The sequence below is a fragment of the Phacochoerus africanus genome, chromosome 3, assembly GCF_016906955.1.
Source record: "Phacochoerus africanus isolate WHEZ1 chromosome 3, ROS_Pafr_v1, whole genome shotgun sequence".
In the NCBI taxonomy this organism is placed as follows: Eukaryota; Metazoa; Chordata; class Mammalia; order Artiodactyla; family Suidae; genus Phacochoerus; species Phacochoerus africanus.
This window is the reverse complement of record NC_062546.1, coordinates 58,665,232-58,686,242: the sequence shown is the minus strand read 5'-3', so window position 1 is coordinate 58,686,242 and position 21,011 is coordinate 58,665,232. Positions and strand designations below refer to the sequence as shown.

General features: G+C 35.6%; 1 protein-coding gene across 2 annotated transcripts in view; it reads left to right on the top strand.

The window, feature by feature from the left end:
• The window catches only part of ZDHHC2 (zinc finger DHHC-type palmitoyltransferase 2), a 72,640-nt gene extending 55,990 nt beyond the window's left edge, over window positions 1-16,650 (top strand). For both annotated transcript variants that reach the window (XM_047771881.1, XM_047771882.1), the window contains exons 8-13: window positions 1,691-1,823; window positions 4,246-4,372; window positions 4,636-4,728; window positions 9,375-9,487; window positions 11,762-11,836; window positions 14,665-16,650. In XM_047771881.1, the coding sequence (XP_047627837.1) occupies window positions 1,691-1,823; window positions 4,246-4,372; window positions 4,636-4,728; window positions 9,375-9,487; window positions 11,762-11,802 (507 nt within the window). In that variant the 3' untranslated portion in view covers window positions 11,803-11,836; window positions 14,665-16,650. The remainder of the gene's footprint in view (window positions 1-1,690; window positions 1,824-4,245; window positions 4,373-4,635; window positions 4,729-9,374; window positions 9,488-11,761; window positions 11,837-14,664) is intronic.
• Window positions 16,651-21,011: the final 4,361 nt, after the last annotated feature.

Below are 21,011 nucleotides of genomic sequence, written 5' to 3'. Positions count from 1 at the left end.
GTTATTTAGTATATATTAAATAAAGCATCAATAGGATGTTTATAAGCTGAAACTCAGGTAGAACAAGGTTATTACATATTGATCATTTGAAAAAAATACTGTTTTCAGAGGCTTGTAGGAAGCTAACCTTTATTTTCCTTAGGAGAAATGGTTCAGGATTCACAAATTCAGTGTTCATAGCAACTTTATAGAACATCACTACTGCGAATAACGAGACTCGACTATATAAGGTTTTATTTTTTAGTACTTAAAGATAAAAGAAATTCTTTATGTGTAAAAAGATTATTAAATGCATTATATTTATAATGTCCTGAATTGTTATTAGATATATGCTTTAGGCAACTCATTTGTTTTCTCCACTGTGTATTTTAAGTATAAGTTAAATGAAATTAGAATTAAGTAGTTTAAATGCCCAAAGATACTCCTCATGAATACCAAATAATGGTTAAAAAAAAAAGTTATCCCTTGCCAGGATTGCTTTATTAAAATTCATTAAATTATCCTTCATTATGGTATGACATTCTGAATTGCTATATCATTGATGTGAGATTTGAATCACATTCAAAACTAAAGATTTGTTGAAAGCCTACTGTGTGCCAGTTACATTGCTAACCACTAGGAATACATAGGTGAATGAACATGTTCTGAGCATTCAAGGAGACTTCCCATGTCCGGCTTCAAGGGTGACCCCTGATGAATGTCTGAGGGCGTATTCCCTGACTACTCCTCATTCCTCTGGATGGTTTTATTTTCTTTCTAAACCACAAATATATTTGTGAAGGAATGATTCACAATTTTCACTGGGAAGACTCTGCTGTCAAAAGCTGTCAGTAAGGTCTTCTGACCTGGGTCAGTATGTCACATCCTACAGGATACTGAAACAGAATATTAGAAGGGACACCTCCTAGCAGCTCTGGTGTTTCACCAACTGTCCCCACACCTGCCATTCTAGAGGGAGGTCAGATCTCCTTGAACATAGGAACAATGAGTGTCAGTGTGGTTTTGCTTTGAGATGGCCTCTTTCATCCTGTGGCTATTGTCCAGTTTATTTTAGATAAGTGTTACACACTAGTATTGATCTTTTCTGTAATGATTTTATTTAAAATAGCTTGAAGCATTATTGTGGATGTGTTGTGTGTGTTTTTGTAGATGATGCTGTTATTTGTAGTGATGTAAAACATCAGTGAGAACAGTAGCTAAATTGTGCAGTTAACCTTCATTTTCTGACATGATGATAAAACTGTTTAAACATTTGTAAACCTGGAGTATGGTAACAAAGCATTTTTAGGAAGTAGATTAAAAAGTATATTTTATAGTTCCTTTTATCTTGCTTCCTACTAATATAGTTTATACACATATCACCATAATTTTTCTATGAATTTGGTTATACAAAACAAAATAAATGTCCCCGCTTTTATCTTTCCCATGTGTGTATATATATATATGTATATATTCATATATATAAATGAATATATATGTATCTACATATGTACATGTGTACGTACATGTTGTATTAAAAACACTTATTTGAATCTGAAGATATATTTTTTCTTAAAATTTTAACATAAAGCCATGTATCTTTCTCCATATCTAAACTTAAGAAAAATTTTAAGCAAAAAACAAATCTTATAAAAGTATGGGAAAACTTATCCCTTTGACAAAACATTTTATTTTCTTCCTTTCTTTATAGAATGGCCTACCTGATACTCAAGCCAAGTTCCATATTATGTTTTTATTCTTTGCTGCAGCTATGTTTTCTGTCAGCTTGTCTTCTCTGTTTGGCTATCATTGTTGGCTAGTCAGCAAAAATAAATCTACATTAGGTGAGTATCCAATTATTGTAGTTAACAGAACTTTAAATACAAAACTAGATATTCATCAAAAGTTGCAATGTGATTAAATGCTAACTTGTCCTGAGGTTGTAAAAATCACTCCTATTTCCCCAGTGTCTTGTGGGACAAATACATATCTACTCATACCATATATTTTTTTGACTGTTCATTGTGTGTAAAGCATTGTGTCTGTACAGTGGCGAGCAAGGTAAAACAGTCTAGTGAGAGGCATAGAAAATCAATAACCAAACATAAAAGTAATTTAAAAATGCAAAGTGATTTGAAGGAAACAAACAGGATGTTGTGGAAACAACCCAAATGTCCATCAAAGGATGAATGGCTGGAGAAAATGTGTTATTATCTATAAACAGAAACTTATTCAGCCATAACAAAAAGTACTGACGAACGCTACAACATGTATGTGCCTCAAACACATGCTAAGTAAAGAAAATCAAATACAGAATGTTACACATTAAATAATTTATATGAAATTATAAATTTATTTATGTGAGATACCCAGAGTAGGTAAATCCATATAGAGAGAAGTATATTGGTGATTTCCAAAGGGTAGAGGAAAAAGGGGAATAGAGTAACTGTTTTAGTGAGCATAGGGTTTCCTTTCAGTGGTGGTTATAATATTTTGGAACTTGGTATAGGTGGTAGTTGCAAAAAAATATAAATGTACTGGTGTTCCCATTGTGGCACAGCAGAAACAAATCTGACTAGTATCCATGAGGGTGCGGATTTGATCCCTGGCCTTGCTCAGTGGGTTAAGGATCTGGTATTGCCGTGAGCTGTAGTGTAGGTTGCAAATGTGGCTCAGATCCCAAGTTGCTGTGGCTGTGGCTGTGGCTTAGACTGGCAGCTACAGCTCCAATTTGACCCCTAGCCTGGGAACTTCCATATGCCACAGGGTGCAGTCCTAAAAAGCAAAAAAGTACTAAATACCACTGTATTCACTTTAAATGGCCAATTTTATGTTCTTTGTGTTTCATCTCAATTTTTTAAAAGCTAAGAAATTTTGGAATTTTAAATTAAAGGCCCATCTCTGTGGTTGGCCAAAAAAAATTTAAAAATAAAAATAAAATTTAAAAAGCTAAGAAAAAAAAAAGAGCTACAGATATTTGAGAAACTATTCAGGTGACTGAAACATAGAAGGCTAAAAAACAAAAAAATAGGTTTGAGGAGTGAGCAGGGACTAAGCTAAGTAGAGTCTTCTAAACTAAGAATAGGAGTTTGGGAATGCAACCAGGACTTAGAAATCTTTATGATCTTAAAGGACAACCTCAAGCTACGAGATTCTGTTATAGTAGTCAGCGAAGATTAATTGTAGTACACAGTGAATATTCATTTTTAATAGTCAGGTAAGATCACAGCAAATAGTATTGCAGTGAAAGTACTGGTATAATAATTCTAAACAAAGTATCTTATTCAAATTATATGTAGAGCAATTAAATTATTTTTCAAATGTAAATGTTTCTGCAAGCTTTTAACTTCTAGAAACTTCTAGATTTAACTTGTAACACTGAAAAGACTTCCTCTGGACAATATGGTCCTAGAATTATTAAAATGTTTTATAAAAAGGGTGATGAATGTTAAAGGTCTTGCACATCACCACATTTTTCACAGTACCCTGACTCTGCTAGTTAGATTTTTTTTTTCTTTTTAAAATGCTGGGCAGAAATCATTACCTTTCTATATTTATTCACATCCCCAAACTAAAATTTTAGATTCTGCATCTCAGCATTATTTCAGAAGAAAATGCAGCAAAATGGACAGGACATTGATAATCTAGTTCAAGTTTCACTTCCATCATTTGTTTTTTTCCTGTGATTTTGGGCAAGTCCCACAGCCTCTCTGAACCTCAGCTTTCATATGCAGAGTGCGTGTAACCGGATATGATGTATGGTTCTGCACTGGATCCTGTTTTGGACAAAGAGCTTTAAAGTATATGTTTGATCAACTAGGAAAATTAGAATTGGATGAAATGAAATTTTAATGAAATTGGAAAATGGAATTTATTAACTGAAAAAAAAGATCATAGAGTGTGTACTTAGTTTCACTTTGCTTAAAAAAAAATGTCTGTCTATCCATCCAGCCATCCATCTATCTAATAAAGATGTAGAAGATTAGTTTTATTTGCTTGTTTGTGTTTTTTAATTTTTTCCAATTCATGTGTGTTGCTGCAAGAATAAAAGTGTTACTTAAAAACTGAAATAGATCTAATGATATTGTATGTTTGTTTTAAAAGAATAGACAGTCTTCATTGCAGGGCGGTTGATAGACACACAAGCAGTCGAGGAGGCCAGCCATTAGTTTTCAGAGTTTCTGCATTTAATCCAGTCATTTCTAACAGTAGGGGGACTAGTCAATGTGCTCTTTACTCATGTGATTGCTGTACCATCTTTTCTAGAGGCATTTAGAAGTCCAGTATTTCGACATGGAACAGATAAGAATGGATTCAGCTTGGGTTTCAGTAAAAATATGCGACAGGTTTTTGGTGATGAGAAGAAGTACTGGTTGCTACCCATTTTTTCAAGGTATTTTGTTGTGAAAATTTTCAGGCTTTAATGAAAGTAATCCAACAAAAGAGCTCTGTAAATCTGCATAAGAACTATTCCGTAAAGTATTATTTTCTGGTTTATTATTAAATCAGTGTGTAAATCAGCTACTCACATCTCCATAAGCATACTGTATTGAAGCCAATGTCTGATATACATATTGTGTCCATAATATAACTATGTTCTGCTCACAGACATCATCTTTTTCACCATGCAATTTTAAGTTTTTATTTTCATTTTAGTCTAGGTGATGGCTGCTCCTTTCCAACCTGCCTTGTTAACCAGGATCCTGAACAACCATCTACTCCTGCAGGATTGAATTCATCATCTAAAAAGTAATCCCATATTTTTTTTCTATTTTACTGTCACATAATATATTTTATCCTCTTGTGTCCTTTGACTATATTGTGCCTTGAAAAAAATTTAAGAACTTAAGATAATTGACTACACTGGTTTCCACTTAGAATGAGGGAAGGAGAAATGTAAGAGGAGGGGCACATAGGGAGCTTCAGTTATAATTGCAAAATTCTGTTCTTAATCTGGGTGGTCAGTAAACAGGTGTTGATTCTCTGTACAATTTGTTTGACTTAAATGCATTTTGATTTTTTTAATGTGGTCCTTAAAAAAAAAAGTGTAATTCCAAATTAATCCCCTTAGTGACCAAGTGAGCAGACAGGCTAAACTTTCCCGCTCACCCTCCAGGTCTCTTTTTGGTGATAACTGTTATAAAGAGATCAGAAAAACTTTCCTGGATCAGGTTTTTGGAGATGAAATAAAATCCCAGACATCTGCTTGACAGTCCCATTAGCAGTGTGCACCATATTCTTGGTGCTCTCTAAAGACTTCTATGCATCATCTGAGCCATTTCAGTGGAGAGAGGAAGGATAGGGTCCTAGAAATTCATTGTTTGGAGACTTATGCTGCTGCTCTAAGTCTTTTGGTTCCAGTGTACCAAGCATTTGAGGAAGACCTGAAACTGAAATCTGACTTTGCTACTAACTGGCAAAAGGCAAAAATACCTAAACTTTAATAATGCCATATAATGAAATTTTAAGTTTGAAGCACTTACTGTTTTACATCCTTCAGACAGTTTTCTTTTACGACCATATCTCTGATTTTTAAATAAAAGCCAACAGCAAAACATAGCCATAATGTCCTTAGTTAAATTTTAGAGGTTTTCTTGGTTGCTGGAATGCTGTGGAGACAGACCTGTGCTATACTCCTTCTGTATATTTCATGTTTCTCATCGATCATAGCACTTTCCTGTGGAGCCTGGCCTGGCCCCAGAATCCTTCTCAAGGCAGTGATCCTGGCAGTCATTCCAAAATCATTTTAAATTGTCACCTCATTTCTAGAGTGAGCTATGTACAGACCACATTCTAGAGAGGAGAATCTAGGGAGGAGGCCATTCTGTGTGTCACAGAGATACTCAAAGGTACCAGAGTCTTACTGGGTCCTGCCTTGAGAGTTTTGGCTTGAAAATTCCAGAGCTAAATGCCAGTTTTTTTAATGCTTCAGCACAGAAAAATCTAGTTTTAACAAATTACTTAGAATATGTTTTCATGCTTTTATAAAGTTTAACAGTTTTCAGTAATGACTTTTTTCCTTACAAAGTGGTTTTTATAGTTTCAGACTCTTTGGGTTTTAGAGACAGTATGTCTCATACTAAGTGTACTGTGGACATTGGGATAAATCCTAGTTCTGGTACTGTTAGCTAGAGAGGTGATCTTGATTAGTTCAAGTAATCTCTCTAGGCTTCCCTTGCCTTTCCTTTAAATGTTGAAATAGGATTTTGACGAAGTTTCTTGTACAGAATTCTGTCATTTCCTCTGATTAGCCTACATAATTTCTGTGGCTAGTGTTGGTCTCCCCTCTGGACTCCAGAGTTGTATATTTGTCTACTTAACGTTCCCACTAAACGTCTACAAGTCATGGCCAACTGATCAGGTGCAAAAGCAGAACTCAGCATCTATACACCCTCACCCCCATTTTGAACCTGATTTCCTTTCATTCTTTCATATGTCAGTAGTAGTGACCTCCATTCTTCCAGATGCTCAGGCCACAAACTTTGAAATCATCCAGTTCCTCTCTTTTCGTGACCCTGTGTACACTCCATCTGCAGGTCCTGTGAGATGGCCCCTCAAAATATATCTACAACTTAAATACTTTCTTCCAACCTCCAAGGCTGCTTTCCTGGTCCAGGGCATCATTTCACAGCTGGATAATTTCAGTACCTTCGTTACTGATTCCATGATTGGCCTACTCAAGTCCATTCTCCATTAAAAAGGCAGAGTGATGCCTTTAAAACGTAGATCAGATTGTGTCACTCTCCTGCTGAAAACCCTTCACAGATTTCCCATCTTACTCAGAATAAAAGCTAATGAATATCCTTACCTTGTCCTGACAGCTCTGGCCCCCACACCTCTCAGTGTCATCCGTTACCACTTTCCATCACTCTCTGTCCTCAGACACACAGATCTTACTGTCCTGCACATATACCAAGCATGTTCCTTATTTAGTGCCTTTGTGCTTTTCAATTTCTCTTCCTAAAGATCCTTCTTCGAGATATCCAAACAGTCTGTGCCTTTTCTTCACTTTCTGCTCAGATGTAACTCTACAGTAGAGGCCGTCTTTGAGCACCTCTGTGTAATAGTAACCTACCCCTCCATTCCTTTTGTACTCTTTCACTCTTGTCATGGCTCTTATTATCACCTGACATATTAATATATTTCTTCTTCTTCTTCTCCTTTAATTACAACAAAATTTCCATGAGATCAAAGACTTCACTCATTGATGTAATTGGAACTCAGTGAGTACTATTGAATGAATGAATCCTTGCCGTGTATTAGAGTCCTGTTAGTGGTAATGAATCTCTAAAGAATCCCTAAACCAGGACTTAGTACCATGTATCTAGTCTACAATCCCTGTCCTGAGGAATAATAAGAATTAGAGTAAAAGAGATTTTCCATAGGAATAGGAGACATGCTTTTCTTTTTTAAGGTTTTCCTCCTAATTTTTAATAAGGGATTGTTAAAGCTGCACAAATTGAAATATTCTCAAATTTTAGATATGAGATAATTATTAAGCAAAGGCCTAGCCTCTAAAAAAATATATATAATGCTTATTGTCAAGTAAAATATGTTAAATTGTTCTTAGAACAATTTTAGGTAATTTTTTCTTTTGGGCATTATCATAAATACTATTTCAGGGTATTGTAAAAAATACTCTAATAGTTTCTATGCCAGTATTTTTTTAATCTAAGTGAAATGTGTTTTTAAATTATGTATTTTTTTCCATATCATGCAGTATGTCAGTATGTGGCATGTCTACTTAAATTTTTTTTTTTTTGTCATTTTTTTTTTGTCTTTTTGCCATTTCTTGGGCTGCTCCCGCGGCACATGGAGGTTCCCAGGCTAGGGGTCCAATCGGAGCTGTAGCTGCCAGCCTACGCCAGAGCCACAGCAACAGCGGGATCTGAGCCGCGTCTGCAACCTACACCACAGCTCACAGCAACGCCGGATCGTTAACCCACTGAGCAAGGGCAGGGATCGAACCCGCAACCTCACAGTTCCTAGTCAGATTCGTTAACCACTGCGCCACGATGGGAACTCCTACTTAAATTTTAAAACTCCTTTTTTCCCCGAATTAAACATCAGATTTTGCTGTGAGCTGTGGCATAGGTCTCAGACATAGCTCAGATCTGTTGTTGCTATGGCTGTGGTGTAGGCTGACAGCTGCAGCTCTGATTTGACCCTTAGCTCAGGAACCTCCATATGCCGCAGGTGTGGTCGTAAAAAGAAAAAAATCAGATTTTTAAGACCTGATAAGTGTCAGATGTTGTCAGCATTCCTGCAGGATAATGTTCAATTTTGTTTCAGTTTTATAAAGAAAGAATTCTTTGTTAAAGACCAGTTAGGCCACTTTAGAAAAAATAAGTCAGTTTTTCTCAAACTTTTCTACCATGATCTTCAAATATTTTCCATATTTTTCTTTCCACTTGCAAATTAATATTTTTCTTTAATATATTTATTTACTTTGGAATCTGACTTTATTTTTATTTTCATTTTTAAAAATTTTATGGGCACACACATGGCACATGGAAGTTCTCGGGCCAGGGACTGAATCCTAACTGCAGATGCAACCTACACCACACCTGCAGCAATACTGAGCTCCTTTAACCCACTGCACCTGGTGAGGATCAAACCCACACCTCTGCAGCAACCTCAGCTGCTGGAGTCAGATTCTTAACCCACTGTGCCAGAGTGTCGATGGCTTAACTTTATTTTTAAACCAGACTTTATATCACTCTCATAAATGAGAAACTAGTGTAATTTGCCATAGAATATAACTTAAAATCAGTGAAATTTTGTTTGGTTCTAACTAGACTCCCTTACCTGTTAAAGTCTGAGGATGAGGCTTATTTTCTCTTTTAAGAAGGGAGATTTGCCACAGTTAGAGATTGTCATCATATTGTAATCAGAAGACAAGAGAACTGAGCAGAGAATACTTTTTTCCGTTGAGTCAGTGTGATTTAATGCCTTGTTCCTATTTTCTCCAAATTCTCTTGAATAACTCCTACAATAATCCTACACCACAAGTGGTTTGAGTTCATCCTTTGAGAAACACTCACCTTAGTACTATCAAGCATTAACATGTTGACTTGGAAGTCAAATATATGGTAATCAAAGGTGACAGGTGGCGAGAGGAGGGATGAACTGGGGGTTTGGGACCGGCATATGCACACTGTGGTATATGGAATAACTGGCCAACGTAGACCTACTGTATAGCACACAGAACTCTACCCAATATTCTATAATATCTATATGGGAAAAGAATCTGAAAAAGAATGGATGTGTATATATGTATAACCGAATCACTTTGTTGTACAGCAGAAATTATCACAACATTGTAAACCAACTATACTTCAGTAAAACTTAAAAGAGTTATTAGCATGATGATCATGATGATTATTATTATTTAGCCCTGAAAACCATCAATTTCCGGCAAAGCCATTGAGAGAGTCCCAGAGCCACCTTCTTACTGATTCTCAGTCTTGGACAGAGAGCAGCACACACCCGGGAAAAGGCAAATCTGGTAAGGGTATGCTTTTTTGGCCATTTGGATTTATTTTATCTTTATTTTATGGCCACACCTGAGGCATGTGGAACTTCCAGGCCAGGGATTGAATCCAAGTTGTGGCTGTGGCCTGTGCTGCAACTGAGGCAACGCCAGATCATTTAACCTGCTGCTTTGTGCAAGGGATCAAACCTGCACCTCCACAGAGACCCTAACTAACTGCTGCAGTCAGATTCTTAACCAACTGTGCCACAGCAGGAACTCTGATATATTTTTCTTTTAAAAGGTGAAAGTGGTAAAAAATTTTCATTCTTATTACCTGTGGAATTTTTCTTGTTTTGGAGTCAGACTACCATTGTCAATATAGAATTATTTTCAGAGAACTATTCGTGAAGTACTTTGTTAATGTCAGTAAGCTGCTGAAAATCATTTTGCGAAAGCTAGATTTACATTGCTTTTCTCCAGTTTAGAGAATCAAATTTTCAGGATCCCATATCAATGAAAATGATAGAAATAAACTCAAAATATCATTTATTTAAAATTTGGAAAAGCAGTAAACTCCAACAAAAGGTTGAAAAATATGTGCTGAAAGGGATCTCAGATTTCTTTTATAGGTTTCTTTTACTCAAAAGATTTCTATCTAATTTCAAAATGTTGGGTGAAGATTGCAGGGTTGCCATAACTTTACCCATCATTTCTTCATATTCTACTCACAGTTCTCTTGTTATTGTTGTTGACTTTATTTTTTGCTCTTTAGGGCCACATCCACAGCATATGGAGATTCCCAGGTTAGGGGTCGAATTGGAGCTGTAGCTGCCAGCCTATGCCACAGCCGCAGCAACATCAGATCCAAGCTGTGTCTGAGACCTACCCCACAGCTCACAGCAACACCGGCTTAACCCACTGAGGGAGGCCAGGGGTTGAACCCACATCCTCATGGATACTAGTCAGATTAGTTTTTGCTGCACCACAATGGGAACTCCATATTGTTGTTGACTTTAACCTTTGATTACTTGGATCAGTGTAGCTTATTGGCAAAGAAGAAGCAAGTTGAAGTCCATGAGGGCAGACAGACCTGATATCAAATTCCAGTTTGGGCACCTAATCAGTGTGTGATATTTGTTAAGTTACCTTGCCTCTTTTAGACTTGGCTTCTTCATCTTTAAAATACTACTTATTTCTCAGGATTGCATGTGATCACAGGCAAGTGTGTGTATGTAGGTGTGGTCTCTTGAGTGCAAAGCCGTGCATCCATGGTTAGGACACTATTAGCCAGATACTCTCCAGGTTGACTCATTTAACTCCTCAAAACTTTATCCTTCATGTCTAGTCTTTTCCTTGAGTTTTTTTCCCTAGTGCTGCCTCACCTTGTCTTACTGCACTTTCATGTTTACAGGTTTATTTGAAATCTCTTTGGGATTTAGTGATGGTGAAAAACAAATGGATACTCCTGAGTAAAAATTCTAAGGTCATTATTTAATAAATAATCAATCACGTTCTCCTGAAATATAGGATTTCTTTAAAGAGTCTTGCTCTCAAGGAATGTGTGTGCCTTCTGAGGATTCCCGTCATTTGAGTATTCCTAATTTGGTCTCTCCATCTTCAAATGTGTCATTCTACTTTTCAGCCTATGGGAGGGACTAGGTATTACCTAAGCAAAATTGATGACCCCTGATTGCTTTTTGAATCCCTCCGTTTCCTTAGAGGCAAGGAAGCTTGGGGGCTAGAAAGACAAAACTCTCTTCTTTCAGAAGGGATTCAGATTTCACCTTATAGCTCTGCATTAAAATGGAAGTGATTTTCTGCTTTCTTTGTGCTGTTAATTTGGGGGCATCTTAGATTAGTTTTCTGTTACTTTGAGAGATAAATCCAGAAATTAAAGTTTAACGGTTAAAGGATCTTAATTTTTTGTTAAAGATGAATTGAGAAATTATTTAAAGTTTAAAGGTGTAAAAGAAGGAAGAGAAATATGAGAATGGTTAAAGGGAAAAGGACTCAAAGATTAGTTTGACCAAAATGAGGTAGGTAGAGGAAGAATTGGAAACAGCAATGTCAGGTAATGTTAGAAGTGCCAGGTTCAATGTATCTTACATTATTTTATTCATACCCCCCCTTTTTTTAAGCTGGTTGTGGCCAACTGTATTGTGTGTGTGTTTCTATATAACCAGCTTATAAACACCTGTACCATGTACAAGACACCTTTGGAAGTGTACTGGCGGGATTCCTGGATGAATAAGTCTATTTGTTTAAGCAACAACAACAAAAATTGCTAACTTCTGTTCTTTCTTGAAGGTATGAGCAATCCTGCACTGACCATGGAGAATGAGACTTAACTCTTCTAACAAAATTCATTCATACTTTATGAAAGTAAGCACAGTTATTCCTTTATTGTTATAGTGTATATTTTTAACAGTTCTCTAGTTCCCTTAGGGCAAGTAGTTTCCATAAACATTTATTTCTGAGTGATTGAAACAGAAGCTTGGGATTTTATCAGTCATGCTGGAGACCTCTGTCTTTCTTTTTGTGTGCGTGTGTGCTTTTAGGGCCGCACCTGCAGCATATGGAAGTGCCCAGGTTAGGGGTTAAATCAGAGCTGCAGCTGCTGGCCTATGCCCCAGCCACAGCTAAAGTCAAATCTGAGCTCTGTCTGCGACCTACACCACAGCTCACGGCAATGCCAGATCCTTAACCCACTGAGTGAGGCCAGGGATTGAACCTCATGGATATTAGTCAGGTTCATTACTGTTGAGCCACGAGGGGAACTCCATGGAGACCTCTGGACATGGATCTAGCTTCAGTAATAGCTAGTGTTTAGGTTAACTTGAAAAACTATAAAAACAAGTTGACCAAAATTTATTTTTATTCATTTATTCAAAATACATTAAACAGCAAGGGTTAATCCTAAAATATTGATCTTTACATGACAATTGTCCTTTCATAGGATCATGCAATTTTTTTTATTTTTATTTTTTTCTTTCCTTCAGGATATCCAGTGGTCATATCCTTGACCATCCATTAGCTGAACCTCACTGGATCTAAGTCCAAGATAATTCTATTTTTTAGCACAAATCTCTGCCACCACTATTTTTGGTTACGCTAAGTAGGACCCCAGAACATGTGTCACCCTTAAAGTAATAGGTGTTCCAAATCATGTTCTTTAACCCATAATTTTTTTTTAAACCTGTAGTTCCAAATCCATTTTCTTAAAGTGAAATATATTCATAAGCCTGTGGTTCAATAAAAGGCTACAATAAAGAACCCCTATAGAACAAAGCCATAAATATCTTAACAGAACAACAATAAAAATTGAACACTAAAGTTCTCAGGATAACTCTCTACTTACAGAACTGTGACCTAGCAAGAGTGTTACATATAAAACAAAATCGTGCATCAAATTTATGGATATCTGGTTTTTATTTTGTTTGGTTTTGGTTTTGCTGAATAGTCATGTAATTCTGTGTCAGTGGTTTGGTTTTGGATGACTCTACAAGATGGTATAGTAGAGCAGATTGATCGAGGCTATGGTTAGGATAGTGAAAATTTAATCTTCTTAATTTAGATAATTAGGAGACAATATAAATTTCTGGAATTCTTAAAATGTAACTATGATTATACAAATATGAATCATTGGCCAACACCACAAGCAAAATATTTTATAGAACATGATTCTGTAAAGCATACTAAGTTTCATAGGATTTTTTTCAGTATATTGAATTAGTTCTAATTACCATTGTTTATGAGATCATCTGTGTTAAATATTTTACAAGGTTAATAGTAATGTAACTTCATATGTAAATCAGGTAAATTTCCCAAAATTTTGACAAGGTCAGTGTTGCATTTCTTCATCATTATTCTGAACCCTTTGTAATACCAAACACACAGTACCTTCTAAATAAAGAATTGACAGGAGTTCCCACTGTGGCTCAGTGGTTTGATCCATGAGGATGCAGGTTTGATCTCTGGCCTCACTCAGTGGGTTAAGGATCTTGTATTGCCGTGAGCTGAAGGGTAGGTCACAGATGTGGCTCGAATCTGGCGTTGCTATGGCTGTGGCGTAGGCTGGCATCTGCAGCTCTAATCCAACCCCTACCCTGGGAACTTCCGTATGCCATGGATGTGGCCCTAAAAAGCCAAAAAAAAAAAAAGAATTGATAAATAGATGATAAAATAACATCACTGAAATTTGAAACCTCACAGAATTGTCATTTTATTGCTTTTGAACATATATGACAGTAGTGGTCTTCAAAACCCAATGGCAGTATAAATCAGCTGCATTTATGTAAAAGAAAAAAAAAGTGATTGTCTGATGTAATGTTGTTCATTCTGTTGACATAACCAGTGACAGTACAATGTTTAAAAGATTGAATTTTCTCAAGGTAATAGTCAAAATAGTGTTTAAAATAGTTTTTCTTGCTTTATATCTCATACTTTCAGTTCATTCAGTACACATTTATACTGAATGTAATATACCTAATTTGATTACTAAATGATATCTTCAGTCTTTTCTCCTTTTTAAACTGCACTAGCAAATAACCTGTGGCCTTTTAATAAAGTATTTCTTACTTCATTATCTTTTCCAGATATTTATAATGTGCCTAAACCATAGTAGTGCTAAAGTATAGATTAAATTTAACCTGACCCACCTTCACTCTCATACAATAAGAAATTTCTTTAAATGCTGTGCTTCTATGCACATGAAATTTGAAATTATTTCTCTAAATCCCCTACCAATTCACCTGTCATTCCTAAAGCCCTGTTGGCTTCATACAAATTCAGACCCAACAACATAGAACTCTGTCACTCAAATTGGGGTTCCAAACCAGCAGCATTGAGACCACCTGGAGCTTAACAGAAATGCAGAATTTTGGACCTTAGCCTAGACTTTACTGATTCAGAATCTGCATTTTAACAGGATTCTCTGGTCTTGGGAGTTCCCTGGTGGCTCAGAGGGGTAAGGATCTCACATTGTCACTGCTGTGATTCCTCTGGTCTTGTATATGTGTATTATAGTTTGAGAAGCATTGAGTTAGAGGTCTGTCTATTTGGAGAACTCGACTGAACCTTCTAGTATAGAAAACATTTAATGTTGTATAAGGGGTGTTACTGCAACAAACAAGGAATGAGTTTGTTTTCTGCTTACTTTTTTTTTTTAAATCATTAACACAATAGTTTCATGTTTTCTGTTTCATTCCAAGGTACCAATGCTATTGCTGGATGGAAGCGTCTTCCCACAGGAAGGCACCATTAGCCAACCGTTCCCATTCCCTCTGGCTGGATACGCATAATACAAACTGACTAGTTCTCTCCAAGCTGTTGCTTAAAGCGTAACACTTTTTTGATCCAGTATACAGACTCTTTCAACTAACAAAAATTCCTGTTAAGTATTAAAAGTAGTTGTGATTCATGAATCAAGGACAAACATACCTTCTATTGTAAAAACTTGGAATAAATTCATGGGCCAGTTTTCACCCAGATATTTGGGTAGCACAATTTATCACATAAAAAGTCCACTGATCCTTTGATTTTCTGATTCAGAAAACTGAGACTATTACGATACTGAGATGTGAAAGATTTCAAGTGACATTATAATGGTAAGCTTTGTTCATAAAACCTACTAGTTGCCTATGAGGAGGTGTGAGTGGTGAATGAGAATTGTTTACTCCCTCTGATGCGAATCCAGCCCCAGCCTGCATAAACTCGAACAACTACGAATTCACTACAGATGTCAAGTGGCCTGCAGTTGAAGATGACCATCCACTTTTTGCCAATCTTTAGTCAAATTCTGAAAAAGAAGTATGATCATTGAAGCCTGAGCTCAACGTGCTAGAAAATCTTTTGTCAGAACTAATACATTTCTACTACATCATAAATATATTTTTCATGTTTTGAATTACCTAAAAATTGGGGGAAGGTCCATAATAATTATGAAGATTGGTTTATGATATTCTTTTGCTGGTTTGGCTTTTAAGTGTCTTTTTGGATTATTTCTCCTATTGAACATGGCAAAAATACTAGATTTCTGTTAAGATTTCATGGTGGGCCAATAGCTTAATCTTTCATTAATAATCTGTATTATTTCTGTGTCCTCTCATCAAAGTGTGGTAATTAACTGTATGAGGATATATGTCCTCAAATACCTGTTAAGATTAAATTATGCAAATCATCAAAAAATTATATACTTTTGGAAATTTAGTTCAACACGAACTAAATGGTGTGCTGTTTGGAAACTCAGTTTAAGACAAACTAAAGTGGTATGTTTGTTGATGCCAAAATGTTCAGCTTCAGTAAATGTACTAAGAAGCTCTTGTGCCTTGTATGCACTGTTAAAAAAAAATGGTTTATTTTTTTCTTTTTTAATTTGACAGAGTGCAAGTTTTGTAAATGTTAGTGGTTAGAATATGACATATACATTTTTTGGTATTGATTTTGAGAATTTAAAGCAGATTACCTTTTAAGACTACAAAGCTAAAGAACTGGTATTTAATCAAAGAGAAAATGGTGTTAAGTTTTCAAAATGTGAATTAGACAAATTAAACACAAAAGACTAGAAGACCAGAGGATAATGGAGTAAAAGACCCTTGCACTTACTCATCCTTGCTAGAAATATGAAATTTTATATTAAATGACTTTATGAAAGAACTAATGTCAGCCCGGTCCATTTTATAAGTCATTTGAGAATAATTCTTTGAACAATAGGATGGCAGTCTTTTTCAGATTTTCTTAAAAAGCTTGAAGATTTTGATCTGACAATCTACTTCAAGAAATCTCAGAAGATAATGATACATTTTTACTTTTAACTTAAAGCATTGTTTGGTCATCATCTTTCATTACCTGAAGTGCCAGGTTGGAACCTATAGCTACTGCTCAAAGTCTTAAGGGCAACAGCATCACATGATGCATTAAGAATTATATGCAGCCAGGTTTTTTGTTTTTTGTTTTTTTTTCAAAGCACAGTGCTAGAGCTGTTTTTAGACAGGATTCTGTTAGGTATTCCCTCCTAACAAACTAGAAGCTAGGGGGAAAGGTGGGATTTTTATTCTTTACCTTGCTAGAATACTGTTACCCCACCCCCACCCCTACCTGTTAGCTCTCTTCATGTACTTATTGAAATACATAAATCAATACACATTAGGAACAGATTTAAAAACATTTTTTAAAATAAAGTTTTTTCCATTAAGTTGTAATGGTTCCCTTTTTGGTTTCATACAGTGACTAATCTTTAAAGGGTTTTGTGTTTAGTTTTGTTTTTATTTCTGGGGGGGTATAATGACATATGATGGCATATCTCATTAGATATGCAGTATAAATTTTACCAGTGAATAAAGCATCAGATAGACCTACATTTTGTATATATTTATAAAATGTACCTTAAAAATACTTTAAACATTTTACTTTAAAATATTTAATTGCTTAACTCAAACTTGAAGACATGAAGTATAAGTCCTGATAGTCCATTAAGCTGATAACTTTGATTTTTCTTGTTTTTAGATATTCTACCATACAGGTATCAATATTTAAGAATTTTTTTCATTTAAAAATATTGTACAAAAAATATACTTTAGCTAACTATTTGCCATTGTGCAGTGAGTTTTGTTTCTCAAAGATAAACTACATCTAGAAACATTCAAGGAACTGTTTATCTATGAATTTCTTCTTGTTATACCATAATAAAGTCTGGTTGATCATCTTTATTAACTGTCTATATGAAATTGCCTTTGCACTGACAACATAAATTCCTTTCAAAATATACCTTTCCGCATGGTCTACCAGGACTACTACAGGCAAAAATTCATGTCTGCAACCTGGTCATAACATAGGTCTTTTGAGAAGAGGTGGATGACAGGCTGAGGTAATTACTCATTAGCAGTTAAATGAGCCTGTGGACAGTTCGAAACAGACCATAAAATTTGAGTACACTGTAATCAACAGGTAACTGTTGGAAATATGGCATATGTTTGACAAAAAACTATCTTCACTAGGAAAATCAAACACAAAGGTCTTAGGAATCATGTTCATAAAAAATTAAGCTAGTAATCATGTGATTCATACTTCAAGAAAACAACCTGTGAAAAAGCTGTTACTCCATTATACCATAAAGTAGCAAATTTTCCCTATTTTAAAATAGTACATGTAAACCTGGGCTGATTCTGAAATTATACTGTATACTTTGGTATATAATTATTATATTGTCAAATATAATTGTTTACTTCTACAAATTATATTGTCAAATATAATTATACTTCTATAAAGTATATAATTTGTATTTATATATAATTTATATTACAATTAATATAATTGTATAGGAGTTCCCATATCCATGAAGATGCAGGTTCGATCCCCGGCCTTGCTCAGTTGGTTAAGAATCCAGTGTTGCCTTGATCTATGGTGTACGTTGCAGATGTGGCTCAGACTGTGGTTGTGGCATAGGCCAGCGACTATAGCTCCGATTTCGACCCCTAGCCTGGGAACCTCCATATGGTGCGGGTGTGGCCCTAAAAAGCGCTATATATATATATATATATATATATATATATATATATATTACATAAAGTTATATATAATTTATACTTAAAATTATGAACTTATATTTACTTGTAAAAGTGATAGTTCTGATACTGTTATGAATTTTAAAAAAATTCAAAACATATAAAAATGCAAATCCATTTACACTCTAATAAACCATGAGGATGATATGTATTCTCCAGTACGACCATCTCACCCACCTCCACAGACCACAGATTCTTATCTACTTACATCTTGTCTGAAGTGACACTTTGCGGCAATGGATTTTCACAAGTAACAGAGCTCTCTAGGTAAGATCCTTCAGTAGAAAACTGTTCCACATAATCCCAACTGTTTTAACAGCCTATACTCCTTTTCAACATAGCCAATTTAGAATAAATTTCCATTTAACCTGTGGAAGCAGACTGCATTATACACCTTAAATATTTGTTACTTCTACAAAGATACCTAGTGGAATTTTTTGGGGGGAGGGTGGTCTTTTTAGGGCTGACTTGCGACACACAGAGGTTCCCAGGCTAGGGGTCAAATCAGAGTGGTAGCCACTGGCCTATGCCACAGCCACAGCAATGCATCTGCATCTGCAACCTACACCACAGCTCACAGCAACACTGGATCCTTAACGCACTGAGTGAGGCCAGGGATCAAACCTGCGTACTCATGGATACCAGTCAGATTCGTTTCTGCTGAGCCACAACAGGAACTCCTGGAATTTTTTTTTTTTAACCTTGTTTTGGTATAAATTCATAGTTTCTAATTTTTATCAACACTTTAACAGTTTTGTTTGTCACTTATTAAAAGCATATATACTCCAACATTTAGAGAAGTCATTTTAAAATTGAGCAATTTTCTCTGCTAGATTTAGATTTACTATCAAAAAAACAAGAAAAAAACAAACCCTTATTTTGTTACACAACACAGGCAACTGTGTTATACTTTATAATGGTCCAAACCCTGCAGCCTCCTTTTCCCTTTGCCATCATGGATGTTATTCTTTTACAGTAGTGTTCCGACTTGTATCAAGTGGACATCACTGAAGGGGTGAGTGCAAGTAGGCTTGCTTGAAAAGAATTCCTGTGGATCAGAAACTATGAAATATCTCCCAGCATGATGTTCAGTTTAACAGAAGCCTCTGAAACAGGATGTTTTTTACATCTTCAAAAAAAGAGGATGTAAGTATAGAGGATGCTTATCCATAATACAGTCTAGGTTACTAAGAGCTCAGTCTCTCACACTCTTTAATTTTTCTTTACCAACAAAAAGTTCAAGTGAAATAGTCTGGCCAGTGCCCATAAAGACAACTTTAAATCTCTGCAGCCCTCTCCCTGCAGGAGAGTGACAGCAAAAACAAAACTTGTGACAATGTCCAAACAGATCTTTGATGTTCTCTTCTCATAGCCAACATTCAGTATTTCTGTACTGCAAGTTTACAGCTGGGGAGAAGTGTGTTAAGATTATCCATCTTTCATGTTGACTTATTTCTGAGTACCAATTAAACCAAAGGGGCCTTAGGTAAGTGATTTCAAGCTCTGGTTAATGCTAAAGAAGCTTCTCATTGCTCAGAAAGGACAGTATCTTATGATTCATGAAAACAAACTGATTTATATTGCATCTTCCAGGAAGGTTCAACACTGTAAAGAGTTCAATCCTGATGTGAATTTAATCCTTATTAGCTGTTTGACAGTTAAAGGTGCTTAATCAAATTTGAGAAAAAACCATAATGCCCCAGAGTAGAATTCCGTTGATACTGAATTAAAGAATTGATACCACAGCTCACGGCAACACCAGATCCTTAACCCAGTGAGCAAGGGCAGGGATCAAACCCGCAACCTCATGGTTCCTAGTCAGATTTGTTAACCACCCTGCCACTACGGGAACTCTGAGTTGGGTATATTGTGAAGGATGCTTAGTCTGGTTATGTCAACATGTATTTTTTTTTTAGCAGCTATTAGTTTCACTGCATAATAAACCCAATATTTTACCATATAATTTGATAATATAAATCCGCACTCCAACATACCTAAAAGCACACCATTCAAAGAGCACCTTTCCAGTTTTGAGAATTAGTAACAGAAAAAAAAGAATTGTGGTAGAGATAAGGCACAACAAATGCTGTCAGGTCATTATCTGCATCACTGATTTTACAGCATGCCAAGCAGAAATATGAAATGATAAGAATGCTAGAGGCAGTTTCTGTAGCAGCTACTCAGCTTTCCCACTGTAGTGCAAAGGTAGCCATGTGGTACATAAATGATGAATGTGGTTGCATTCCAAAAAACTTTATTTATGGACATTACGTAATTTTCACATGTCAGAAAATACTATTGTTTTCCACCAACCACTTTAAAAATTGTAAAATCCATTCTCATCTCAACCAGCCATACAAAAACAGGCAGCAGGCTGATTTTGGTTGGTAGGCCATACTCTGCTGATGCTTGCTCTAGGAGATTTAACAGAATATGGTGAGTCCAGAATTAATGGCTTAGGAACACTAAAAAAACTATCAACCAAATAGCTTTTATCCAAAAGCTAGATTTAGTAAAGGTTATAATGTTCCTCTTTTAGAAGTTATAAAATATATTAGCTCTTAGAGACAAAAATCAAAGTCGATACAAACTAGGAAATTCAGCAAGTACATAGCTATTCAAAAGGCAATCTCTATAATTCCTATTTTTTTTCAAAGAGGTGAAGATCAAAATAAAAAATTAGATATCTGCTACATTGTATTGGCTCTAAAAAGAAGTCACAGTAAGTTACCAAAGGCATTTACTTTTAAGTCTTTCGGAATAAATGTATTCTTGGAAAGGGGAGACAAGTCAATTCTTAACATCTAGTTCAGGTATGCATAAAAAAGTCAACAGTGTTGAAATGCAAAAAATGACTCAGGTTGATTTTTCAATTAAAACATTAAAAATCAGGTGGTGAATGAAGCTACTGAGTTCTGTTCAACTGCCCAAATTAAAAAAACAAAACACAATATCCCCCAAATATTTCTAAAACAAAATTACCAGTCATGAACATA